The sequence below is a fragment of the Mucor velutinosus genome, assembly GCF_035048745.1.
Source record: "Mucor velutinosus strain NIH1002 chromosome Unknown tig00000165, whole genome shotgun sequence".
Taxonomy (NCBI): domain Eukaryota; kingdom Fungi; phylum Mucoromycota; class Mucoromycetes; order Mucorales; family Mucoraceae; genus Mucor; species Mucor velutinosus.
In genome coordinates, this window is record NW_027041913.1 from 2,166,743 (window position 1) to 2,194,102 (window position 27,360).

The 27,360-nt window shown below is 39.3% G+C and overlaps 9 protein-coding genes across 9 annotated transcripts; 4 read left to right on the forward strand and 5 right to left on the reverse strand.

The window, feature by feature from the left end:
• Window positions 1-182: 182 nt before the first annotated feature.
• Window positions 183-1,372, forward strand: SOX11_1 (Transcription factor SOX-11; the record flags this gene model as incomplete). The annotated part of the gene is made up of 5 exons (XM_064823046.1): window positions 183-225; window positions 274-367; window positions 433-652; window positions 712-1,179; window positions 1,238-1,372. The coding sequence occupies 5 exons, from the start codon at window positions 183-185 to the stop codon at window positions 1,370-1,372; spliced, it is 960 nt and encodes a 319-aa protein (XP_064679646.1).
• Window positions 1,373-3,774: 2,402 nt separating this feature from the next.
• On the reverse strand, window positions 3,775-4,278 carry ATC70_003692 (uncharacterized protein; the record flags this gene model as incomplete). The annotated part of the gene is made up of 2 exons (XM_064823047.1): window positions 3,775-4,152; window positions 4,234-4,278. 2 exons carry the CDS (start codon window positions 4,276-4,278, stop codon window positions 3,775-3,777), a joined length of 423 nt encoding a protein of 140 aa, XP_064679647.1.
• Window positions 4,279-4,732: 454 nt separating this feature from the next.
• On the reverse strand, window positions 4,733-6,067 carry ATC70_003693 (uncharacterized protein; the record flags this gene model as incomplete). The annotated part of the gene is made up of 1 exon (XM_064823048.1): window positions 4,733-6,067. One exon carries the CDS (start codon window positions 6,065-6,067, stop codon window positions 4,733-4,735), a length of 1,335 nt encoding a protein of 444 aa, XP_064679648.1.
• A 150-nt stretch (window positions 6,068-6,217) lies between these two features.
• ATC70_003694 (uncharacterized protein) lies at window positions 6,218-7,291 on the reverse strand (the record flags this gene model as incomplete). Its single annotated transcript, XM_064823049.1, has 1 exon — window positions 6,218-7,291. One exon carries the CDS (start codon window positions 7,289-7,291, stop codon window positions 6,218-6,220), a length of 1,074 nt encoding a protein of 357 aa, XP_064679649.1.
• Window positions 7,292-12,084: 4,793 nt separating this feature from the next.
• On the reverse strand, window positions 12,085-13,617 carry ATC70_003695 (uncharacterized protein; the record flags this gene model as incomplete). The annotated part of the gene is made up of 1 exon (XM_064823050.1): window positions 12,085-13,617. One exon carries the CDS (start codon window positions 13,615-13,617, stop codon window positions 12,085-12,087), a length of 1,533 nt encoding a protein of 510 aa, XP_064679650.1.
• Window positions 13,618-16,499: 2,882 nt separating this feature from the next.
• Window positions 16,500-17,330, forward strand: ATC70_003696 (uncharacterized protein; the record flags this gene model as incomplete). Its single annotated transcript, XM_064823051.1, has 1 exon — window positions 16,500-17,330. One exon carries the CDS (start codon window positions 16,500-16,502, stop codon window positions 17,328-17,330), a length of 831 nt encoding a protein of 276 aa, XP_064679651.1.
• Window positions 17,331-21,670: 4,340 nt separating this feature from the next.
• On the forward strand, window positions 21,671-22,486 carry ATC70_003697 (uncharacterized protein; the record flags this gene model as incomplete). Its single annotated transcript, XM_064823052.1, has 6 exons — window positions 21,671-21,684; window positions 21,747-21,805; window positions 21,884-22,042; window positions 22,100-22,177; window positions 22,240-22,316; window positions 22,385-22,486. 6 exons carry the CDS (start codon window positions 21,671-21,673, stop codon window positions 22,484-22,486), a joined length of 489 nt encoding a protein of 162 aa, XP_064679652.1.
• Window positions 22,487-22,774: 288 nt separating this feature from the next.
• On the forward strand, window positions 22,775-23,870 carry ATC70_003698 (uncharacterized protein; the record flags this gene model as incomplete). Its single annotated transcript, XM_064823053.1, has 2 exons — window positions 22,775-22,892; window positions 22,957-23,870. 2 exons carry the CDS (start codon window positions 22,775-22,777, stop codon window positions 23,868-23,870), a joined length of 1,032 nt encoding a protein of 343 aa, XP_064679653.1.
• A 48-nt stretch (window positions 23,871-23,918) lies between these two features.
• ATC70_003699 (uncharacterized protein) lies at window positions 23,919-25,135 on the reverse strand (the record flags this gene model as incomplete). Its single annotated transcript, XM_064823054.1, has 5 exons — window positions 23,919-24,649; window positions 24,706-24,762; window positions 24,816-24,960; window positions 25,020-25,033; window positions 25,105-25,135. 5 exons carry the CDS (start codon window positions 25,133-25,135, stop codon window positions 23,919-23,921), a joined length of 978 nt encoding a protein of 325 aa, XP_064679654.1.
• Between the last annotated feature and the right edge of the window lie 2,225 nt (window positions 25,136-27,360).

Below are 27,360 nucleotides of genomic sequence, written 5' to 3' on the forward strand. Positions count from 1 at the left end.
GGTTCTGTCTATTGCTGTTAAAGTAGGTTTTTGAGGATTGTATAAGAGTCCAACATTTTAGAGACAAAAAAAAAACGGTACCAAAGCACTGTCCCAAAAATGAATGGCAATGCCGTAGCACGTCATGGCATTGCCTATGCGTTTTTTTCATTCTTTCACAAAAGTATACACAACCATATAAAATGACTGACGCAGGAGATTGGTGTTTGATTGAAAGTGATCCTGGTAAGGTCTTGCAATGATATTAAAGAGCTTCAACTCATGGCGATGTAGGTGTGTTTACTGAATTGATCTCCAATATGGGATGCAAAGGTGTACAGGTGGAGGAAATCTGGAGTTTGGATCCTGAATTCACAGCAGATCTTGGGTAGGCTGCCAGCAATCGATCTTTTTAAATGTCATACTTACACTGCTTATGCTACCACCTTGTAGACAAGTCTATGGACTTATTTTCCTGTTCAAATGGCAAAACAAAAAGAGCTATGCGCCTCCAGCTGATGAAAATGCTGATCATGTATTCTTTGCAAACCAAGTTATCAATAATGCATGTGCAACACAAGCCATTCTTTCCATTTTACTCAACAGAGATGACCTTGATCTCGGCGAAGAATTGAGAAACTTCAAGGAATTTACAGCTGATTTCCCACCTGATGTAAATACACAACGATGATAGCCATCTCGATCGCTGATATTGACCCACTTTAAAAATAGATGAAGGGTTTGGCCATCTCCAACAGTGAATTGATTCGTTCAGTGCACAACAGTTTTGCTAGATCAGATCCTTTTGTCAATGAGATGGTGGATCCCAATGCTGGTAAAGATCAAGATGTCTATCATTTCATTGCATTTACGCCGATCCATGGTGCGCTTTACGAGCTGGATGGTTTGAGTAGAGGTCCTGTGAATTTGGGTCCTTGTGATGACTCCAGTTGGGTCGAAAAAGCAAACGAAGCCATCAAGAAGCGCATGGAGAGCTACGGTTCAGCTGCATTGCACTTTAGTCTGATGGCCTTGATCAGAGATAAAGTAGAGCAAATGGAGGAGATGATTGAGGAAACAGATGGCATCCTGTTATCGTTATCTGAGGATGATGTGGAGGCAAGAAATAGAGCAAATCACAGTCGCATGATGTATGAACAAGTGTTACAGCAAGAGCAAGATAAGAGAAAGAAGTGGCACGTAAGTCTTGCTATGAATAGAGCGCTTATGTTCAGACGAATTGATGTTTTTACTGTAGAGAGAAAATGTATTAAGAAAACACAACTTTATACCGATTATCTACAACCTGTTGAGAAATCTTGCCGAGAAAGATCAACTAGACCCACTTGTTGCTCAAGCAAAAGAAAAGGCCAAAAGCAGAACTACCCAATAAAAATGAATTGAATTACACGTATACATAGCTGGAGCTGTCCTCTTGACGATGAAATGTAACATTGTGTCTTTAAATTGTTATTGAGGGTGAAAACGTAGGTCAAAGAGCACAACTCGGATTTGCGGCGTTTCAAATAGGCCTGACCATTTTGGATCCAACTCTATCTAAAATGGGATGTCTTTGAGATTATATTGAAGATATCTCTAAAGTTCAATAAGTTGTTGTTAATAGTATATTAAGTGAGCTTGTGTCAATTTTCTCTGTGAATCGAATGGTTATACTCACGCAAAAATTTGACTGACAAAATTTCGCGCTAGGAACAAAAACTCGAAAACCAGTTTTTCTGAAAAAAAGTCAACTTTCTCAATAAGCATCACGCAAATAAACTTTCTAGTATTAAAGAGCGTGATTCTCCAAGTGATTTGAGCTTAAAAACCTTTATGAAAAAATCTCATTTTCAGGGGTAAATTTCACGTTTCGTCCAAATGGCAATGTTTTAAGAGGTATTCCTCATGAAAATATCGGTGTTTTCGATGATCTGGAAAAAGCTGAGGAAAGTATATAAAATGAGTCTATTGATCCAGGAGATTTGTTTGGTACATGTATGAAAGTTTGATTTAGCCAACATCTCTCAAAGATACGCTCTTTAAAGCTCCCATTATTTGATGAAATGTGGCACATTTCATGATATGTTTGCTATGTGTTATTTTATAACTTTTACATATACCTAAATTGGGTGCTTGGCTATCTGATAGTTACACAAGTTCCACGATTTTAGATCAGTAGAACCGAATTTCGTTGAACTGAACGTCCAAATGTTGAACACAGAAGCTTAGTCGGTGCCACTAAACTTTTTTTCGAGTCGCGTACATCAAGAGTAAGAGGTCAGGGTGAAGAGGCAGGTGCAATCAAGATAAATAGATATGGACATCATATGGGATAAAATAGGATGAAAACTAGACTTATATAAACTAACTAATAATTTTCTTATTTTTACAGGAGGGAAGGGCACTGATCTTTTGCAATGGCCTGACGAACATTGGTTCGAATGCTGGCCAAACTGCATGTAGGCAAGCCACAATTGGTCAAGGGTGATGAAGAGGATTCTGTAGGGCTTCATTCCTGCAAATCGGCAATACCAAACGTCGGAGAAGTCAAGGGACAGAAGAGCCTCTTGATATCTTGGATGGAGATGAGAAACTCGAAAATGACTCTCCTGCCAAACTTTCTCTTTGGATGAACAATGAAAGAGGAGGTGGTTCGCGGAACCTTTCATAGACAAACAAACTGGGCAAAGAGGAGACTCAAATACCGTAAGCATAATGAAATGAAGAAAGCTGCGGTGAGAAATACACTCCAAGATGAAACGGCGTGCCACTCTAAACAATGAATTTAGCTCAACTTCTTGGTGTTTCATCACGACATAAATAGGAGCAGCCCTGAAGATTATCGAACAAACAATTCCAAGATTCCAAAAGCGTTCAGTCTTCTTGATTGATTCAACATAACATGCACATGGACTATGAATTTATAGCAGTTGCGAATATACAAGCGTGATATGGCTCGTCATATCAATGTGATCCTCTGTTGCGATTCCTTTTCGTCATGAACTGATCTCTTTTCAGATTTTACTACGGATTTTTGCTGTATAAATGACTAGATCAAACCATGCTCATGAAAGTGTAAAATTTATAATAGCCAATATTTATATATGCAAACAGTATAAAGATAATATGGTGCTACAAACATGTCGTCTGATTGCTATGGTGAGAGGCCGCTTTGACCAATTATTTTGTGAGATTAACAACCATCAGTGCCCCTTTCATGTATGTTTGTTACATTTGAATGTTGTGATGACTATCTAACAAGAGAATTAGGTTCCTGATTTGAATTTGATCTAAAGCGCACATGTATGTCATGATCCTTTGGATTCTCTGCGATGGATAATGTGTAGCAGTGTGTTTGAAAACAAAGCTTATACAGTGCCCCCCCCCCACTCCTGTAGTGCTAGTAAGATACAGCTTTCCATTTGTTTGTTTGTGTTCGGTATGTAATTACACTCAAGGGATGAGTCAAAACGCGTATATTTGTTTGTACTGATTACAAGCTGGTTCGTGCCTGTTTAATTCGGCCGCGCATTCAAACGAAAGGAATGATGATAACACATGCTCTTTATCACCTTCGACGACAGAACACAACGGACGTACGTGAACCTCGATTATATGTAAAATGTAAAGGATGACTTTATTGTAAAAAAAATTGATGCATGATATATAAAAATAAGTTAATAATGACCATTATTTAATATTGTTGGATTGATTATGGATATATATATATGTATATAGAATTGTGGCAAAGTACTAATTCTGTAATAATGAGCACTCACTAAAAGTGTCTATAAACTATCGTTCAAAGATTCCTTTGCGAGGCATTCTTGGATGGTTGAAGTCAAGCTGAACATATATTCTGCTTTTCTTTTCTTTAGCAAGTGCTAAAGCCTTCTTTTTCTCTTCTTCCTTCTTTTTCTCTTCTTCCTTCTTTTTCTGTTCTTCCTTCTTTTTCTTCTTCGCATCTACTGGTTTCTTTGAAGCAGAAGGTTCTTTGTGTCGGCAATGGCAGTGAGGAACTGGCCTGGCCTGATTACAGAAGTGGGCATTGGCATTCACGTTATAAATGATCAGTTGCTGCGGCATTTGGAATTGGCACCAGGGCAATGTGTAGTGGATTTGTAACTTGGGTTCTTTAGCAGGAGGAGCATCAGCATGAGGTGGTGGTTTATGCTTTGATTGTTTTGTATATATAACGAAAAAAGCAGATAAGAGAAGTGTTCAATGTGCTTGATCTCATACAAAATTACTTACCTTGATTAACGAGGTTCCGAATGGGTCTAGCCAGATGCTGTTCATGCTGATGAAATGAAAAATGAAGGTTGGTTATTTATACTTTTTTTTCAGGTCATCGTCATCTTTGTGAGAGACATGATATTCATTGTGTATGTGTTGGTACAATATTCTACTTTGTACAATGTAAAAAAGGGCAATTGCTAAGTAGCCATTGTGTATCATGACGAAAAATTGTGGCACACCAATTCGTTTTCAAGTTGCTTAATTGGGCTTGTCAATCTTTTTCTTTTACAGTGCAAATAAATCAGTTGATTCAAGATACTGTAATACACAGACTCTAAGTAACACATCTCCCGGAAATATATTCCTTTCGGTTTTATTTGGAATCAAATGTGTGTAAGATTAAGCTTTATTAAATTGTAATTAGTAAATTAGAATAAGGGACATGAATGAGGGAAAATTTAGAGAGGAAGAGAAAATTGACAAGGACTATAAAAGCGAAGCAAGACATTGGATTTTACAAGATAATACAATTCTTCTTCTTAAGGAAAGATGGCTTATGACGGTGCTCGGGTGACTTGATGGTCTTCTTTGGAACATCGGGAGCCTTGGCGGATGAGGGCATAGTAGGTTGAGTAGATGAACCAACTGCTGCTTCAGGACGCTTCACCTTCTGAGAAGGATTAATGATGCCATATACGTCGACTGAAGGGGCTTGCACTGCTGATTTAATGCAATATTGCACATTTTCACTCAATTTAGATACCTCTGGTGTGGTTAATTTGGCTGTATTGGCTGCTGATTGAGGGGTCGGTGGTAATGGAGCTGATTTGTTGTTGATCTTGCTATCGGTAGCTGTAGTTGTGGTGGTGGTGGTGGTGGTGTTGCTATTGCGGTTACCAGATTTATGGCCACCAGCTACAGCAGCTGTTGCTCCAACAACAGCAGCTTCAACGCCAGCAGCAGCCTTTTTGAGTGGATTCTTACTTGAATCAGAAAGGTCTTTGTTGTTAGCAGTTGCAGTTGGAACTTGAGCTTGTTTATTGTTAGCAGTAGCATTGGGAGGCAGTTTGGCCTTTTCCTTGTAATCACCAGCAGCGACATTGCTCTTGATTTTATCAATAATGCTATACAAATCAATTGATCCTGAAGCAATTACTGTTTTGATTGCATATTGAACATTTTCGGATAAAGGAAGAGGTTTAGGAAGTGAAGCAAAACCACCAGAATGGCCTGTAGCAGCGGTAGTGGCACCTACAGTAGCAGCAGCAATTGCAGCACCAGCAGCAGTGGCACCAGCAGCTCCTGGACCAACGGGACCTGCAGCAGGAATGTTTTTATCATGAATGGAGCCTTCAACTGGACCAGCTGTAGATGTAACAGCAGCAGCTTCAGGAGCAGCAGTACCAGCACTGTCAATAGGCTTCGCAGGTAATGATGTAGCAAGAACCGATCCTTCGCCAGTCAACGTAGATGTATTAGCAGGTGTTGTTTGCGTTTCTGTCATGATGGCAGGACTGACATTGCTGGAGACAGTAGCAGGTTCATCAATTGGCATAGCAGGCAATGAAGTAGCCAAAACGGATCCTTCGCCAGTCAGTGTAGATGTATTAGCGGGAGTGGTTTGAGTCTCTGTGATGATGGCTGTATTGCTAGGAGCGGTCCTCTCTGCAATAGAAGCGATGGGATCCATATTTTCCTTATCTGTCAAATTAGGAGTGCTTATTTCAGATGCAGTATTTGAAGAGTCTGTGGTGTTTTGTTTCTTTGCCTTCTTCTTTGCCTTCTTCTTTCTGTTCTTTGCTGTGTTGGGATTAATTGCCGAATTGATGTTATTCGTGAGATCAGACATGTTGATTAAATGAAACAAAGAGAAAAGAGAGGGAAAAAAAGAGAAATATGTCAAATGCTAGCATGAAATACGCCATCTGTCCACATTCCTCATTGGACTAGTTTTTATTATTTATCATCATATGAATTCAAATGTCTGAAATGCAACCACTTAGACCTTTTTGCGCTTGATGAAACCACTAGAGAGCATGTTGATAGCAGGTCTTTTATCCGCGCTATTATCATTTACAAGGATATTTATTCCAGTGGCTGCTTTGCTTTCAATGTTGATTGGCTGCAAGTCTGGGAACATGTCGTTGATGCATTGCATTATTGATTGGGTTGACTCTGCATTGGTCTCATCGCTGTGGAAATCAAGTGACATGAACTTGTTCCAAAACACTGTAAAGTCTCTATTCTTGACGACCAATGCATTATTTTCTATGTCTGCGCTGAGCGATTCATCCACGAGCCTCACTTCAAAAAAGCCAGTTATTTTCCCTGATCCACATTCTTCTCCAAACGACAAAATGCTCCAAAAATCATGCACTGTCATATCTTGCTCTTTGGTACTCTTCAGTAAACGTGATTTGGCATCATCGTCGAATCGAGGAATCACTTGTTCTGCAATGGCATCTGAGGCGTATGATGTCCCGTAAGTCCATTTCACATTGTCAGATGGTGTCCATCCTCTCTTTTTGGCGCCAATTTCAACTAATGCGCTGTTGCTATCCTCAATGCCTGGCACAGACCACCATCCTTCACATTGCACAGAGAGTTTGTTGAATACAGACAGCCACCACGATACTAATTGACGATCATCTAGCACTGATTTTGCCTTGTTTTTCGCTGATTTGGCAAAGAGATACTGTGGTTGGGCTCTAGCAAAGACAAAGATGCTCGAATATCTCGGTAGACTGGAAATATAGGATTGCACTACACGTGCAGTCAAGCCTTTGTATTTTTTCCAATTGGATGTAGTATCGACTTTGGATATATATATCACGCGTTTATCGGCGGATTCTGGTGATGAAAGGACATACTCATAGGTCTCTAAGCCAGTCAAAAGGCCTTCGTTTGCTGTTGATACTAAGATGAGACGATGTTGACAATGTGTGTCTCCCTTGTGAGCTTTTATCAATGGTGAGGCGCATTTGAATACACTGGATTTGATGTCGTGAATCTGGAATAGGGTTCCTCCTCCAGCTGTTTCTAGGCTTTTCTTGAGATTTGATTCAAATGACATGATAGTAAACCAAAATAGAATAAGAAGCAAAAGAAGAAAAACTTTTCAACATTGCACAATTCGCCACTGTTTCACAAATAGTTGAACATGGCGCTTATTAAAAGCCAAGAAGTAGGTTTGAATGATGAAGTCAGGCACCGCTCTTAGACCATTCTTGTCAATTAGTAAAAGCCGCGCCTCATTGTAGTTCTTTATCTCAAGCCATCACTTGATGAATAACCTGATATAATCTGGCGTGTGAAGTTGGTCGATTAACTGTCGACTGATGTGTATGAATGTAAAAATAGACATGCTATGTAACTCGACATCATTCGGTATTGAAACCAAAAACCTACCTAATCCCAGGCTCTCCTTTTTCTTTCATAGTAAAGATACCTTTCCAAGATTATAGTGCCCTCTATACTTTATTAGGCTTGCTTCTTAGAAGATGTTATGAATTCAAACACTCAACAATCTGGGGGTAGAGAACCAGATTTTTGAAAGATAATATTATAGGTGCTGCCCAAATGATGAGGACTCATTTTGTAGAGCAAACATAGGAGTGCAGTTGGCAGTTGTGCAGATAATAGTATCGAAACACTGGTTTTGTTCTATCGTTTACTTTACACTTTACTCGCTTAATTATGTGATAGCCAATTTATTAATAACTGAAACCCTGTTTATATATTTAGCAACCCCTCAAAGTGAGCATATAATCATTCTGATATGAAGTCTTCAGCATCAATGTAGGGCATAAAAAATTTATTCCCCTCTTTTGGAAAAATACGCAACACACCTTCGACCCTTTTTCAAACCACAATGAAGAACGATATGGTCGAATGGTTTTCATTGCATACTTTTTCCAACATATAATCCATCCGATCTGACATTCGTAACTAATTGTTATAAACAGCTTTCAACAATAGGTTTTATACAGGGCCTTTGCTCAAAACTGTCTCATTTTGAAAACCATCCGTTTCTGAAATGGATGTTAAGCCAAACGGTTGCATTTTATTTTATACTTTTAAATAAAAAAGAATTTAAATTGTATCTATTAAGATACCCTTTTATTACAAGCACAAAATCATATTAAATGCTAGATCAATAGGAAATCAACTAGTTGTAGGCCTTCGTTGCTTCGACCTCTCAGCCAATCAAATCGCTTGAAAACTCCGCTGACCTAAAAAAAATTTTGCGAGGGTTTCCCCCCTGTTTTGATGTGAGGCAAAATTTTAAGCTCCGCCATATAGTAATATAGCTGTTACTATCATCAAATTTCCCCCAGGTGCTAGAGCATGCCTTACTTACACCACCTAGCTTTAAATTCAGGCGTTGAGACCCTCAATCATCACTAAAGTAAGTAGAGATAACCAAGTGGAGGCGGCCTATCTACCTCCTAGTCTCGGATAGAGTCTTGTTGAGCTTCAGGGATAGGCACATCCACACAACGTAAAAAAATATGCCTCAAAGAAACATAATCAAAGGAACAAATGAACATAATACTATAAGAGTATAGTAGCATGTAAGCAAAAAAAAAAAAGATACACTCACACGAAGCGAGTCAAAGAAAAGCATAACAAACACAACATCAAAGATGTTTAAAAAAACTCGTTGTTGTTGTTGTTGTTGCAATAAAATTGCATACATGAGCAACGCGCATGGTAGTAATAGTCGGATGTAAAGCAACATGGCACAAATACGCACAACTGCAAAAGCAACAGTGACATTATAAGTTTGCATCACAACATAATGACTAAGGTTGTTTCATGTTAAGCTACAGAGGAAACACTACCAAGAAAAGAAAAAAAAAGAAGAAAGCGCAACAAGGCAAACATCATGAATGCATTATCACGAGAAAGGAAGCAATAATACAAGCGTCCAAAGAAGTTTTATATCATTGCGACCAGAAGAAAGAAGATACCACTTACCACAGCCACAGATAAACCAGAAGAGGACACGAAATCACCGGAGACAGACCAAAGAACGAGGAGCATGCACCAAATACAGCAGACCAGGAAAGACCAGATTAGCAGCAGCAGCAGCAGCAGCAATACCAGCACCATAGAAAAACTATAGAACGAACGTTATCAGCAAAGAACAGACAAAGACCAAAGCAGTTACTTACTGCTTATCACCACCAGAGATAGACCAGAAAAGTATAGGTAATCACCAGAGATAGACCAGAGAACAAGCATACTACAACAAATAGAGTAGACTAGGAAAGACCGGATTAGCAGCAGCAGCGGCAGCAACACCAGCACCATAGAAGAACCAAAGAACGAACAACACCAGAGACCAGACAAAGACCGAAGAAGCAGGCAGCAGAGATGGCAGAGAATTAATGGCAGCAGCACTCACTCAAGCAAGCAAAAAATACTAAAACCTAATAAACAAACTCAATTAGTGTTAATTTTATGTCTTTCAGTGCTCGTTATCGAATGGTACCTAATATATTCCACTTCAAAGAAGCAGTATCAAGTTCTTCCGACAGTACAAGACAGAGTTATCGGATGCTAGAGTGCTATTATTAATTAAACGATGTCCAAAACCACCATGGTTTGATACTAAAACGCGTTTTGCAAAAAGGGTAAAAAAAAAATGGAGGCATGGAAAAATGAGAAGGCGCCCTATCCGACGTCACGGCCAGTAGATTTAGTCTCAGTCTTGTACCGTAGCAGCCATAATTGCGGCAATTTAATTTGACATTGTGCAGTGGTATCTTAGTGTTCAAACTTGACTTGATCTCACACCCTTTAAACGTTTTTGCTAAATTTGACTAAAAAAGTTGTCGTCGCTATACTTTACCTACTAATGCGTTTATAAACAGTTAATAAAGGCGCATCAAACGATGCTGGTTACATTCAGCTTTCAGACTGAAAATAATGAGTAATTTGCAAAAATTTGAAAACAGGTTTTCTGTAAATATGTCAAAATCTAACATAAATAAGTCTTTTGGAAAGAATTTCCAGTGTTGCATTTCGTCTTTACGATCAATTTGATCTGATATGTATCATAAAAAAAGTCTTCATTATCAGGGTGAAAAACGCGATTTTTTGATTCTCAAGAATTTTCCCTTGCTAATACTCATGAAAAAACGACGATTTTCATGGATTTGCAAAGGCCCAAAAAAATTTGAGATAAAGCATCAGGAAGTAAAGTGTGGTTAAGAAGAGTAATTTAGCGCTATTCCAAGAGCCTAGGACACTTTGTGGCATGAGTTATTCGTGTTTGAAACTGTTTGGATCTGAACAGAATTTGACCTAAAATGAAGGTGTAGTGGGTTGCGTTGCCAGAAGAGTAAGTAAATTACACTTCTCTCTGATGAATCAAATGTTCTACATTGCATGGAACTCAATTTCCAAGTAATAGGCGCTTTTATTATTCTAATTCCAAGGCTCAGATCTTGCTTTTTGAAATAATGCACGATTATAGTAATTTTGACACTGGAGCGTCAATAATATTACCCAAATTTGAAGTTAATGTCTTGCTCGAATTGATTAAGATGCTCATCAGGTTAGCAGGATGCTTTTGATGGTCGTCCACAACAGAGATATGATATCTAGCAGTAAAACTAGAATTAAAATCTATTCACAATGTTGGATGCTCATGATTATTACGGAGAAATGGCTAATACCGAACACGCTGAGTGAGTGTCAGCACAATTGGGGATCCAACAACGCAAATTTATATCAAACTTGAACGAGTAGATATCCATGATACGTACAATTCTTATGATACAAGAAACGACATCCACGGACTGTATAAAAATTGGATTTGAATGGTTTCACGGAGCTACAATGTCGAAAAGGCAAAATATCCAGAATCAATCGTTCACACGCTATTTTTTTGCTACAGTAGTGGTGCATGTAAGTTTTCTGTTATGCTTCAACATTAGTCAATATACGCGCTGGATTTATTTTATAGGCTTGAGCACAGTATTACGAACGCTTCTGCGTTGTCGTTATTGAAGAAAGATGTATTTTTGTCATGGCAAACTCCATTTTTGAAAAGAAAGAATCGCAGTAGGTATCCTAACGTGGTCTCATTTTGTAGAGCAAACACAACATGGGAGAGACAACATTTAATAATTAATAGAAAAGAAGCTTGGTTGAATTGGTAGTTGTACAAAAGATAATAGTGTCGAAACCTCAATGAAGTGAACTAGACTAGATTCCCATCATAAACAAAGCCCAAAATAAATGTCATCTCAATTAAACCATGCTACCATCAGCAGATAGGCATGCATAATAATAGTATTAGCATGATGATAGCAAGGGCTAAATGCTCTAAAATAAGAGATGACAGATACTAAAGTAAATGTCAAGGGTATTGTAATGTGTTGTAACATAAATATACCTAAAAAGGATACAGGCTCAACAGTAAAGAGCTATTCTTTACGCATGGTTCAAAAACCATATATTGAAATACCGTCCTTGATCCATCAGATCAACAACTAAATGACCCAACAAAAATATATAAAGTAATGGAATCACTGGCAACTACTAAACTGCTGCCAGATAAGAGATATAGACCAAATAATATAAATAGAGACGTGGAATATACATTTTATTGCACATTATCCTAATTTTGAATAAAGAAGGATTTTAGCAGTATTCTACCTGCTTTTTTAACCCCTTTTTTACTGCAGAGTTGCCATTAATATCTGTTGCGTTTGAAGTGGTGGCGTGGGCAGCAGCAGCGGTGACTGTAGCGGTGGTAGTTGTGGCAATAACGGCAGCAGGAGTGCTAGTAGTATTGGCTGCATATACTGTAGCTGGTTTCCCTTGAGATTGTTACACAACGTTTGTGAGCATTTAGCGACGAAGAGCAGAAGAAGGACCACGAGGGCGAGCAATTACGCGTCTTTCAGCTGGAATGGAAGCAGTGAGAAGAGGAGCAGCTGCAGAAGCAACAGTGGCAGCAGGCAAACCAAAAGAAAACAAATCACCATCATCGGTAGCCCAGTCCATGGCAAGTGGCTGGCAAACTGGAGAGCACAAACCACAGGGATCTACGTCCATAGCAGTAGTTGATGGCATGAGATTCAGGACCATCAAGTGCGAAGACGTACTGGCACCAGGGAAATCGACAAGGACATCATCCATGTCATCGGAGACGAGAGCAGCAGGAGAGTCAATATCCATTGGCATTGGATGGCTTGGGACACAGATATCCATTGGCTCCACAGTAGGAGCAGGAGTGGTAACAGTACCAGCACAGATTGCTCCGGCAGAAGCAGTAGCACTAGCCTCCAATAAAACTGGGAGGAGAGAGCTCTCAGCAATGGCAGCTACCTTGCGCTTTTTGGCTTGCTCTTGATGAGCACACAGAGCAAAGTCACCATCGCTCAATCTCTTCTTACCAGGGATTAAATCACCATCGGCACGAGAAGAAGAAAAAACAAAGGGGCACACCAAAGAAGCAAAGGAAGCACCATCGGTCTGGACATCACCAGAAGTAGCACTGTTGATTATAGCGTCAGAAAAACCAACACTAGTATCACAGGTACCACGAACAGTACCAACAAGAGTGTCACCGCAGCAAGCAGCAGCAACGAAATCATTATCAGCACCAGAGTCAGTAGTAGAAGAGTTACCAGCAGCTTCACCCGAAGGATTAGCATCAGGAACACAACTACCACCAACAACAGCATCCAAAGCGTTCATCGTCTCAGTAACATTTGAAGCAGAAGCAACAAAAGTACCATCCGAAAAATCAATGGAGCGAAAAGCAGAAGACAAAAAGACAAGCTTTCTATCAACTGGAAGAGCAGGAGAATCACAATTGCTTGCAACTTTCAAGCCCTTTGCATGCTTGCAGTAAGTCTCGTCTTCAACTTCAGGCATGCGAGACTCATCCAAAGACAAGTCTGCACTAACTGCATCACTTTCTGGCGAGACCAAGAGGGGGCAAGTTACAATAACAGAGCCACCAACAGAGAAACGATACTCGTGAGGAGCTTGGTTAGGGCGCGAACCACTAACAGAAGAGGAAGAGAGAGAAGCAGCCTCATCAGCAACAAGTGCGTCAAAGGACATGCCGTACTTACCGGCAACAGCAGCAGAGACAGGATAAGCAACAACCACTGCCTCATCACCTGGATATGGGCCGCCTTGCAAAAGCAAAACGCGCCAGATGAATCGAACAACGATTATCAACAAGAGAGCCACAACTGCCGAAACAACTGCAACAATCGTGTCAGGATATTGATTATCCACAAAGTAGAACACAACATCCATACCTACCGTCCAGAAAGGAGAAGCCAACACAAGACATAATCCAACTGGTGTCATAAAGAACATCAACAGAGCGAGAGCAATAAGAGCAGAGCTAATAAGGCTGAACATGTTGAGATATAGCGTTTTTACGAATAGAAAAAGCGAAAAGATGGGGAATAACAATATACAAAAAAAGATTTTTGATATACTATTAAAAATTTTTACGCGTTCTTATCAGTCGCTGTATTGATTGGCTGGAGATAGTATGTAGAGTATCTAACTGGCTTAATGTAACACTTGTAATCCAGAGCGTAAGCCCGGATTAGACTATAAAGTAACGAAATTTGGAAAGTGTCACTACCATCATAGTAACCAAACAAGCGAGTTTCATGTCTTTTCCGCTTATTACTAATGCACTTTTAAAGTAAATGAAATGTGTTGTTGTCATATATGTTTTTTTTTATTAAGGGTCATGCTTCCATGAGATTGGCTTTCAGGGCTATTAAACCTGGATGCTCTAATATGTTAAATAGCCATGAACTATCAACGAGATGCTGGATTACTTAAATTATGAGAAGGAAATAAAACAGTGAAGTATTAGCTTTCTACTGCGTACGAAATGAAGATGTGTTTTTTTTTAGTTGCATGAAATATACGGCTCCTTTGAAAGCTTTTTGAATACACTGTAGGATCCTAATATTTTTGGTACGCTTGCCAAATCCGATGACACGTTAGATTGTTGCAAGTGATGTGTATAGATATTTTAGAAATAGATGGAGCGATGGTTTGCTATTATTGTAAGTCAATCTACTGTTGTTGTTTCAATGATGATAGTCCCTCAGTTGGTTTTCTATCATCTACTTTCTATTGTGTCTCTTTACTGAGAGTCGCAGTGCCGCGAAGGCTGATTGGAAATGCGTCTCCGGATTCCTAGGTCTATACTATTGTACACGTAGCTACTTCACATACGGGCAAGCAGTATACTTGTACATCCCCTTTTTATTCCTTAGTGTCCATGATAGAGCAAAATTTGAATGCATTTAAGCCGCGTTTTCTCGTCTTCAAGACCGTTTTAAATGGTCAGAAGAGCACCAAACAGTTGCTCTCATCTGGCAGTTACTTATTGCCACTGTTGCTCAACTTTTTGGGGACCAAAAAATTATGGACAAAAATCGACTTCAAACCATGAGGTACCCCTCATGGTTTTCATTGAAAATTAAATGATCGCGTTTTTTGCCTTGAAGATGAAGGATTTTACTATGGTATATATGATATCAAAATGTTTCTCTCAACCGAAAGCAACTTCTGGAATTGCTTTTATGAGGTTTTTATATGCAAGGTTTTGACATTTTGGCCAAAAACCGTATATTATATTTTACCAAATTGCTCAATAAGTTCAGTCAAAACATTTATTTTACTTGGCATCATTAGAAGCGCCTTAAAGAACATTCCAAGATTGTATTAGAAAGCATCAGATGGTAATCACCATTTGTTTAGTCAAATATCACAAAATAGTTAAAGAAGTCCACAAAAGACGAAATTTGGCCAATATTGATCAGAATGAATCAACTGAGTTTGAATGAGTTTTGGCGGCAGCAACGGGGTGCGATGCTGCTGCTGACTGGAGCAATTGTCTTTCTAATGCTGACAATGATGATGACCATGTGTGCCGACAACCATGAATTTGGACTCGTTGGACCAAACAACCTTCTTCCACTGATCTAGCCCCCATCCAACATTGTCCAAACACCAAGGCAGTTTTTTTCTGCTTATCTTTAGGCGCCAATGCTGGCCTGTGTGCAGCCTTGTAAAATTAATAGCCAATTAGTTTCATATACTTCTTGAAAGTTTTAACTGAAATTGATAGATTGGTATCCAAGCTTGTCTTGGAATGGTTCTGTACTGGTAACAATGGGGCAGGACGAAGCTGTCGTACGAGCCGTCTCTCTGGGACTAATCTCCCTCTTCAATGGAGCTCCAAAACGTTTTAAAAGTAATCTGGCATCATTAGTAGAGCCTGTTCTCTTAATCGTAGTGCTCATTGTAGATGGGGACAGATTCATTGTCTTGCAATTCATACTTTCTCTGGCACCTGCTCTGTGGCAGTTTACTGTACCACCAGTTTGCCTTTCTGAAAGACGAGATTCGGTTTGTCGATTGCCTTGATTTTGTAATAAGCTTATGTAAAATTTTTAATTTGGTCAATTAATGAGATGTATGATTCTTTTCACGCATTTAGACAATTATTAGGTTCTTTCGGATTTTTTAAAATAAATATAAGCAATGACTTATTCGCATCGAGTGTAAAGCCTAAATTTTAGTCCGTTATTACTGTATTAATAAAGCTGTTGGTGGAATTATTTCAATAATAGTCTTTCAGCTGGTTGTCGGCTTAGGAGGTTTTACCGTCCGTGTAAACTGTGAGTTAGTCTGCCGTGGGATTGATTACAAGTGCCTCTCAGTATCTCAAGCTTTATGTCTGTATTTATGTGACGACCTACGTATATATATATATGAAAGAATTAACATGGATATCTATAACAAAGTTGTTCATATAGGAATTTATGGTGAGATATGTATGTGCAGAACATACTATAGTATCAGAACATAAATACAGTGCGCGAAAAAAACGTTCCAGTGTTTTGCCAATTCGTAGTTTTACACTTACAGCGCTGTCAATTTTTTCCAGTTTTAAAACTAAAATAAGACTACGAAAGCTTGAATTTTTAGCCACAAAATGAGCTACTAAAATAATTGATACAGTAGTTATTAAGCAAGTGCAACTGACGTAAAGTAAAAAATTTCGATTTTGTAAAATTGGAAATATCGCTTGATGACCTTATTGTTTGTATACATTCCACGAAAATAATCTGAGAGCCGGAATTTTTTATATCAGTTATGTTTAAAATGTTAGTTATCCGAGGAATGCTTAAAAAAGTATAAAGAAGCCTGAGATTTTGGTCTTTTCCCTCATTATATTTTAGCATCTTTACTTCATCACTTTTTTTAACATGACACGTCCCATTCCTCAGGAGGTTCAAGGATCTGTCAACGCTCTTTTCAACCAAGGTTGTTCCCTCCGTGCCATTCAAAAAATTTTCCCAGATTTGTCCTTCAGTGTACTTTCTCGTTATAGGAAGAAGTTTCTTGGTCATTCAAAACATGCCAAACCCGGAAGACGCAGCAAAATCACTACGCAGAATATGAACTACATTGAGAGGAATCTCCGCAATGGTAATTTAGACGGCCCCAAGGGTGTGCAGTGCTACCTTGCTCATATGGGAGTTCAGATGATTTTGAGGAATATACAGTATATACTCAAGCGCAAAGGGTTCAAGGCAAAAAGAAAGATAAAGACCAATTTCGTGTCTGCGGAGAACCGGAAAAAACGTCTTGTGTGGGCCAAGAGACATCGACATTTGACTGCGGACGATTGGCGTAAATGGGGATTTTCCGATGAAACTAGGGTCAACATGTGGGGATCTGACGGCGAATCTTTCTACTGGACTGACAGGCCCACTGAGTTGATGCCTCATCAAACTGAGGCTCAAGTTCAGGGAGATGGTGGTGGCGTTGTTTTCTGGGGCATGATAACAGCGGAGGGACCCAGCTATGGCTCCACCATTACCGAAGGAACTGTTAACTCAGAAGTTTATGCAGAAATTCTGGACTCATCTTTGCTAGACACTATCGAGTACTATGGGCTGGACAAGAAAACGTTTAAATTCCAGCAAGATAACGCAAGACCACATACTTCTGGTCCCATTAAGAAATGGTTCACGCATCACGGATTCTCTGTGCAAAGTGTCCTTGATTGGCCCCCCTCCAAAGTCCTGACCTAAACCTCATTGAACATGTCTGGCATCAACTAAAACGTCGTTTGAACAGGTACCCTACTAGGGCCACCAGCCTTTCTAAGCTAGAAGACAGAATTGAACAGGAATGCTATAAATTCACAAAAGAAGACTATCTTAAATACATAGGCAGCATGCCACGCCGAATCAAAGCGGTTATCAAGAGTAAAGGTGGTCCAACTAAATATTGAGCTTTTTTATAAGATTTAATAAATTCGACTTTTCACTTTTCATGAGGCTACCATTCTTTTTCTAATTACGTGAATAAAGTGCATAATATATCATCTAATAGCCAACTACTTAGGCTATTTACGAAACTAAGCAAACCCCAGTAGCTTTGATATTTGCAGAGAAAACTGGCTATAAGTGCAATTTGGCAAAACACTGGAACGTTTTTTTCGCGCACTGTAATATTGTGAAATGCATCATATGATAACTTCTCAAACCGTGTCATTCAACATTGTTGACTGAATCGAACATTGGAGTACATTATATGCAGTACAAATGAACATGAGTAGGGCCACCAAATGGCTAATCTACGGTATATTCTGGTTCCTGAGCTGTGGTAGTCTATGACCTTTTGTCCCTGAAAGCGAGTTTCTGTCATGAACAGAGCCAAGATCATGTTCCTGGATCTGTGATGATGTGGCTCAAGTGTTATGTCTATGTCCACCACCACCTTGGTTCTCAGGAGTCAAAGAAACTAATTGATAATAATTAGTCATCAAGTTCCAGTCATCAAGTTTAGTCATGCTATTGCACTGAAGTGAACTAGACTAGATTCCCATCATAAACAAGGTCCAAAATAAATGTCATCTCAATTAAACCATTCTACCATCAGCAGATAGGCATGCATAATAATAGTATTAGCATGATGATAGCAAGGGTTAAATGCTCTAAAATAAGAGATGACAGATACTAAAGTAAATGTCAAGGGTATTGTAATGTGTTGTAACATAAATATACCTAAAAAGGATACAGGCTCAACAATGAAGAGCTATTCTTTACGCATGATTCAAAAAACCATATATTGAAATACCGCTCTTGATCCATCAGATCAACAACTAAATGACCCAACAAAAATATATAAAGTAATGGAATCACTGGCAACTACTAAACTGTTGCCAGATAAGAGATATAAACCAAATAATATAAATAGAGACGTAGAATATACATTTTATTGCACATTATCCTAATTTTGAATAAAGAAGGATTTTAACAGTATTCTACCTGCTTTTTTTAACCCCTTTTTACTGCACTCAAAACACTGGGTTTTTGTATCGGTTATTACTTTACACTTTACTCGTTTAATCATTTGGCCACCAATGCAAGCAGCGACTAAAACCTCGTTTATATCCTTAGCAACCCCTCAAAGTGGGCATATAATCGTTCTATTTTGAAGCCTCTAGCATTAACGTACGGCGTCAAAAAGCTGTTCCCCTTTTTTGATAATACGATACGCGACGCGCCTTTGTCCTTTTGCCCAACCACAATGAAAGAAGATGTAGCCTAAAGGTTTTTATTGCAATGTTGTTTTCCAACACCTAATCCATAGGTCGAGCACCCGTAATCACTCGTAACGGGCAACTTTAATTGCCTAATCCATTCTATCTAAAACTTTGCTTAGCCAAACCTTGTCTGAGGTTCCTATTGCTCAAGATGATTCGCTATTTTTATCCCAACACAAGAGTGGGTCATTTGAAAGGAGAGCTACACCATGTCCTTATCAATAGAAATATAATGCTTTGCAAGAAATTTGCAGCGGCACCACCACATTCATCAAAAAGAGAAACGCTGATTTCTTTCAGAGCTGTTTCTGCTACTGTTGTATGGCCAGCGATCTTTGTAGCCGTTACATAATTATTTCAATAAAAGTGTCGATATTCCTCACTGTGATGCGCTATTTTTCTACAAGCTCAAGTATGAGTTTTTTTTTTAAAAAAAAAAGAAGAACTGGTACGCGCATTGTCTTTACCATCAAAAAATACCCAATGCAATGCAGTTTGCGGTTACTGCTTCACTTCTTTTTGATACAGAAATGTTGCTGTACTTGAACTGCTGTGTACGATGTATCTTTCGTTATTTTGGTTGAAGCGATAGACAGGTTTAGGTGGTTGGATTCACAAGGCACACAGGCACCTTCCACATATTATAACACAATAGTCCCTCGACAGTTTTACAACCCTAATATGGAAACCGAGTTGCCAGGCATTTGCTAGACATGGCTCATATATGATTAGTAGTTCTATACCAATCAACAACAATCAAGGGTCTTTTAACATTTTAGCTATTATTAATTTTGCAATATTAGCCAAAGACTCGCAGCAGCGCGAGCCACCAGGATGTAGGTTGATTTCCACCAAAGCAAAGCGTAGGTCAGGAAATCATCTAAAGAGTCAAAAGGCTCATCGTAATATAATAAATTTATGATCCCTGCACACTTTCAAAGCCTCAAAAAGGAAAGACGTTGATCTAACGAGCATTTTGATAGACTGGCGTTATTAAAAGTAGAATGCAAAGAGAATAGCATGGCTAACTACAGTGCTATTTAATTTTCCACCTACTTTTCATACGCTTCAAGGGCATCTATTGCTGTATTCCCCATATGATTAAAAAGGCATTGAGTTTGCCAGCCAGGTCTATCAGCCAAAATTAATACAAATCCAGATTCATAGTCTGTACTGGATTGGCCAGATCTTGATGATTTTCGACTCAATTCAACTATTTTGCTAGATTCGACTATATAAAATCTAATGATCATCCCCTGCTCCTTTAAGCTTCCTTGGAGTGCTTTTTAAGGCGCATCCAAAGGTACCAAGTAACTTAGATGTTTTGAATAAACTTGTTGAGCAATTTATGAGAATATAAAAAGAGGATTTTGGCCAAAAAGTCGAAATTTTACATATCAAAGTCCTACAAAAATGATTTCAGGAGCTACGTTGGATCGATAGAAACATTTTGATTTAATACATACCATAGTAAAAGTCTTCATTATCAAGGTCAAAAATGCGATCGTTTAATTTTCAATGAAAACCATGAGGGGGTACCTCATGCTTTTTGGCCGATTTTTGTCCATGTTTTTTTTTGATCACCAAAAAATCGAGCAAAGGTGTCAGAAAGTAACTACCAGATGAGAGTAATTGTTTGGTGCTATCCTGACGGCCTAAAACAGCCTTGAACGCAAGAAAACGCAGCTCAAACGCACTCGTATTTTGCTGTGTTGAGCACACTATTGATTGAAAAGGGATAATGTCTGTATGCTACTTGCCCGTATATATGTAGTCTCTACGAGTATACAAAGGTGGGACATCACATAGGAAATAGATTTTCAGATAATATGAAGGGTTTTCATGTATAAATGGAGGGTCAAAATAAATGTAGCAGTGTTCTGATGATATACCCGAGGGCATTCGGTAGCGCGAGCTGCCGCTGAGCAGGTTAGTTCTCACCGAAGCGAAGCGAAGGTATAGAGCCATCCGAAGCATAAACATTCGTTTTGTATAATATTGAATTGAAAGTGCAGCAGAAGATGAAGTCCAGTTTCACATTTTTTCATTTTTGGTTATCAAGCCAGTTTATTTCAATGTTTTACGATTCTTTATTCTGATCTAAAAGAAACTATCAGTGTTAGGGGGGAGAAAAGTAATGTGCGCTAATTATATGAGAAAATCCGTTTTGGTCATATATCCCTCTCTGCGAAATACATTCATCATGATCTGCATCTCAGCGGTACACCCAGACACCTTACTTAATGTAGGCTACTATTCATGTGTGTGATACACAGCAATTCATCTGCAATTCCTTGCCCAGAATGCGTCAAAGGATATGTATTGCTAGACAGTGCAAAACAGAGTTCATGTAGTGTATGCTGCCGAGATTTAGTCCAGGAACGACGATCATAGTGCTGATGATAAAGGGTTGAGGAGAGGAGGCGGGGACGACAGAGATCTATACTATGAATGCAGTACAAACATCGGATACATTAGGTGCCAAGCGAGTCATTGCAAGTGCTTGCATCGTAATTCCTGGTAGATGATAAATTCAAAAGCTTGAATAAAACGTAGCGAGCTTTTAATCAACACTATTGATCTAGAGGAGGTTGAAATAATGACCAAATTGGCATTCACATACGGACAGCAAATGGCTTTCTGGTTTCGCTTTTGTTTGTGTGTCATCTCTTCTCTTTCTTCTCTCTCACTCTCTATTTTCTTTTTTTTTTATAAAACTGTAAGGAAGCACCTTCAATCCTGGCTTGTTCTGTTTCAAATGTACTTATATACGCATCTGTGTTTTGTAGATATACCTCTAGTATAAATCCATAAAACAAAATGTCTGAATACTGGTAAATAGCAAGATACTAGTTTCATCATCAACAAGAATAACTGACTAACATGTTGGATATAGTCCTGTTTATGCTCCATTTTTTGGTACTATGGGTTGCGCTGCAGCCATTGTTTTCAGCTGTAAGTACATGAGATGAAACGCGCGTTTAGTCATTCCCGTGCCTGGATATTGATCATGGCTTTGATTTGACCTTTTAGGCTTGGGAGCTGCTTACGGTACTGCCAAGTCTGGTGTAGGCCTCTCTGCTATGGGTGTCTTGCGCCCTGACTTGGTCTTGAAGTGCATTGTCCCTGTAGTCATGGCTGGTATCTTGGGTATTTACGGTGTGGTCGTATCCGTTCTCTTATCTGGCGGACGTAAGTTGACCCTCTTAATTTAGAGCACGCGGAATACTTACATGCTTGTCGTTATAGTTGCTATGAAGCAAACCTTGTTCAGCGGCTTTATCCAAATGGCTGCTGGCCTCAGCGTTGGTCTCTCTTGTCTTGCCGGTAAGATCGTCCTTCATAAATAGAGTAGCTGACATTGACATTGTGTATTTTATCACCAACAGCTGGTATTGCAATTGGTATTACTGGTGATGCTGGTGTTCGTGCAACCGCTCAACAGCCTAGAATGTTTGTTGGCATGGTAAATGGGGGATAGCTAGACACCAATGAGATGAAACAAAACTGACCCTTATTTTCTTGTTTACATAGATTTTGATCTTGATTTTCGCTGAAGTTTTGGGTCTTTACGGTCTCATTGTCGCCTTGATTCTCAACACCAAGGCATCTGGCCAAGAAAACGTCTGCAACTAAAGACCTTGACAGAAGAGAGAAAGAGGATAAAATACCAGCACTAAGTGTGTACAATAAATTGAACAAATATGTAATTTCTCCAATCTATAAATAAGAAACCACGTTGCACCAATAAGTGGTAAATTGATACACGGAAACTCCTCTCCTCCCCTTCCTTGACTCCTGCCTGTAGTAGTACATCCTTGCTGGGATGTCAAAGCAAGTGTATATAAAAAGAACAGATTTATCTCGCTTTTCATTTTCTCTTCTTTTCTTCCTCTTTTCCCTTGCCTTGGACACACATCCATCATGTCTTCTTCGCTTGAAAAGTTCAACATTAATTTTTCCCATTTATCGTTTGATTCACCGAGCCCAGTGCTTGATTTGAAAAGTGATCGACAACAGATCAGCCAGCAGGCTCCACAAGGTTTGTATACTCGATAGTACTATCGCATTGGGCAACATGGCATCTGATGCGTTTATGTATGTAGCATCATTGAAGCGTCCCGGGATGACTCCAAGATCAGTAAGCCGCAACAAGCAATGCATGCCCAGTGACGACGAAGAGGAAGAGGAGGATGAGGAGGACGAGAAGGATGAGGAGCAAGATTCTGATAATGAAATCAACAAGGTACCTCGTGGTGGTGTACAGAAATTAGCCATCTCAACGCCCTCAATGACAAAACCAATGAGAAAGAGCCGCCCACTACCCAGCGATGATGAAGACTCTGAAGAGGAACAGGATGAGCATGAACAGCAGCAGGGAGCAGGAGGGGAGAAGCAACACACGGCCAGTCTTGCAGGAGGGAATAGACTGCATCCTAATGATAACCATGCATACCAGGATTATGCTAACTACATGCAATATCAAAGCTACCAGCAAGAGGAGGACGATGACGATGATGATGACAGAGCGCTAGTGACAAACCCCAATGCAGGACCCGTTTTAACGCTGGTCGAAGGCACACACCTTCAACAACTGCATCAAAAACAGCAGCAACACCAAGCTCAACTTGCACAGTTTCAATACCAACAACAACAGCAACAATTACAGCAACACTATTATCATCCTCATCATCCTCATCATCATCATCAACAGCAGCAACATAAAAGTAGAAGCAATGTAAGCATGTCAGGCATGGATTTATTAAAGCAATTAGAGCAAGAAAAGGCAGATTCAAAGAGAATCAAGCCCAAATTAGATACATCCAAAGTGAAGATTGAAGGGTTGCTGGGTAAATTGCCTGAACCGGGATCACACAACATTAGTTTCCAGCAAATTCAGCAGCAACAGCAGCAATATAGAAAAAAGAGCCAATATCTTGATCCTTTCACGCTTGAGAAATCAAGATCTCCATCGCCCAGCAGGAATAGCCATCGTATTAGTTATATTAGCAAGCAGTAATAGTAGCAGTAGTAGTAGTAGTAGTATTAATAAATTGGAACAAGAGCCTTAATTGAAGTAGCCATCGCATAATTCGCGGAAACAATCTGAGCACTCTGCAAACGCTCTTGAGCATCCACATCCACATAACACAGTGCCGTCTTCAGCTAGTATAGAGGTAGGATGGTCTTGTTGTTGTTGCTGTGAAAGAAATGGTGCAAATGTCCTGGTTGCTGGAGTCGATGCTGAGGATGTTGCGCAGATGGCTGCAATGGAGAGACGTCGTTTATTGCTATTTACTGATGTATCAAATCCAATATACACATCGTTTTTTCCTTCTTTCATTGCCCTGGAAGGATGTGCATCGCAGCCAATACAGGCGCAAGAATCACCACATCGACATGTCACCACTCGAATGGTCTCGCCTTGCTGGTTTTTAGATGGTGGTCCACAGCATGATGATGGTGGAGGAATAACAGGAAGTGGAACAGGTTCGAGCGGTAATATTGAGGGCGATGAATCCATGTCTGCTGGTATGAATGATAATGAAGCAATAGCAGGAGGCGGCGGCGGTGTAGATGTAGCTGTAGATGGTAGCGACTTCTTGCTACAACAACTGCTGACTGGTTCTGGTGTAACATGCGCTATGGGCGTAGTGGGTGTTGATGGGGCAGGTGTTGATGGCGACGATGAAGATGGTGGTGGCAGTGGTTTACTACTATTGCAGCAGCCTTTGGATTCTGATATTTTGGGCGCAAGAGGTCGCAGTGATTCTACCTTTTTTCTCTTTCTAGGAGCTACTACAACCTGTAAATCAGTGTGGATGGCATGGATTAAAAGGTGATGTATCATGTACCTGAAGATAGGCTAGGACTGGAATTGCTATTGCTGTTCTTTTTCGTCACACCTGGACCTTGATTTGCGATCTTAAGTGTGATTGAATACAAATTGTCTCTCAATCCTTACCTGAATCCTCGCAATCGCACTTGACATGAAGCTGCCTTAGCACTCGCAGTTCTCTACATCGTTTGCATTGGGTTGCAGGTCTGCCTTTCTTTTTGATAGAGATCAATTTGCGATCTGTGTGTTTGCAATGTGTTGCTCGATGGCCCTATCATGGATAAAAATAAGCATTTCCCATTCATCATTCCTTCCTCTATCAAATTATACCTTGATGCATGTTTCTGTAATGTATAAATGTAGACATTAACTAACCATTGGTTTAACAGACACAGGCACTATCATGTCAACTTACCACAGGCCCACTTTTCACCGTTAATCAGCATTAAAATAATGGTTTTTCAGAAACTTTCAAACAGACAAAAAAGAAAAAAATATTAAAAATCCCTCATGGGTGGGGGGTGGAACTCTTTCTATTTTTTCCTTTGCAGAGTTTGTGTCTCCAATTACTCGGAGTGCTAATGGCTACAAATCTCTTCAGAGGCATTGCGATTGCATAAATGCAAGGCATTCCTCGCCTGTCTTGATCAGAGTGAGCACGTACCCTAGGGAGTTCATTCAAATGCCTTGATAGCAATGCATCGATTTGGTCGAGATGAATCATCATGGTCATTTCATCTATCGCTCTCCATCAAGCAATCTTCGAAGCAGCCGTTATATATATATATATATATAAATTGCTGAGCAACATGTAACCAACAAGATTGCGAATCATTCTACCCGGACCATTCTACCATTGACAAATATACATTAATCTTCGCTGCTCAACTAACAACTTCGGTATCAGAGCTTTATAGCACTAGTCAAGTCACACCATTTATTTCGCGATACCGTATGATTTATACTTCTACGCATTTACACGTTATGGTATCAACAGTGATATATCTCAGCTACCTCATTTGAAGATGTGCGCAATATTTTGCGACGATAGGGTAGATGTTGAAAGATAAATATGTTTATTCAGCTTATACAACAATCAAAAATGGTTTGCTTGTCTAATTTATGAGTTGAATTTGCCAGCTCGACTGTTTCTCGTATTTAAAATGAACTAGATTTCCATGCGTGAATGTCTTAGTTCTCAACATAGTTTATCATGCATCTCTGCACTAATTCTAAGCTAAAAGCTGGTTTAAAGCATATGTTCACTTATTGATTCACGAGTTGAATACAATAGTGTCACTGATACGGCCCAAAGAACTACCGTTGTCAATCATTTGACACTAATACTTGCATTTCTTGGTTTTGGCTTCATTTCAGAATCTGTTCCATGTGTATACAGAACAATGCTGGCGAATTCCATCACACAAGACATGATTAGGCTGTTCTACACTGTAGTTCTTGCCATAAATAGGGTATTCTTGTGTGTAACTCCTGCACAATTCACTTTTCTTCTACAGAAGCACTCTCTAGCCTCAACAACTTGAGTGAAACCTTGTTCACAGTGACAAGTGCTTGTTGTTGGCACAGGACTTGGTGACAAAATCTTTAGTGGCTTGAGTGAAAACAGAGGTAGTAGCCAAGAAGAGCAGATAGCCGATGATAAGGAATACCATTTTAGAAAAGTAGAGTAAAGTGACGAATATGATTCAATGACCCTTTATCTATATATATATAGTATACTTGGAATTACAAAAATACGCTTGCATACATGTTTGTTTGAATAACAAGTAGGTATAGGAGCTGAACGTCTCGAGTGTTACGAATATTTGCAATTTATCCAAATTCATCTATGCTTACTAGGATGTTAAATCCTACTTTATTGAAGGCTCTATTGTATAAACGTCAGAGCGAATTTGGTAGACAAAGAGCAGCAGTCAATACATGCCGCAAAGTCGTCTCGAATAGCTATACATTGGCGGATCTTTCTTGCTCGTACCGCAGTGAGCATATTCTTTATACACTAATGGAGTTGAAACCTTTTCCTGGATCTTGAATATAGTAAAAGCAGCCCTATCGAAAATTACAAACAAATAGACATACCCTACAAACGAACCGCCACAAAGTGTAATGGCGAAAAATGCGCCATGACAAACTTTGCAACAAGACGTCTCTGGTTGAAACTAGATTAAATTTCCAAATGCCTAATTCTCGGCAAGGCCTGATCTAAAGTTAAAGCTTTTCTAAAGCATTTGAATTAAGAATTGCATACTAGCAAGTTCAATGAAATAATATGACTTTACACAGAATCATCATTGCCATCATTAGAAAGGCATTCTGGTCAGCCAGCGGGAGCGCCATTGCCGCCGCTGCCAAAATATATTCAAACTCAGTAGGCCTTTTCTGTTTAAGATTGGCCAAATGTTATCTTTTTTCGACGTCTTTAATCTATTCTGAGAGATTCGACTATAAAAGCTGTGATGATCAGCCCGTACTTCCTATTACATTTTTGAAGTACTTTTCAACGCGCATCTAATGGTACTAATTAAAATATGTGTTTTAAATAAACTTACCGAGCAATGTTTGAAAATATAAAATGAGGTTTTTGGCCAAAATGTCGAAATTTTCCATATAAAGGTCCAAGAAACAAAGTTTCACGAGTTGCTTTGGATTT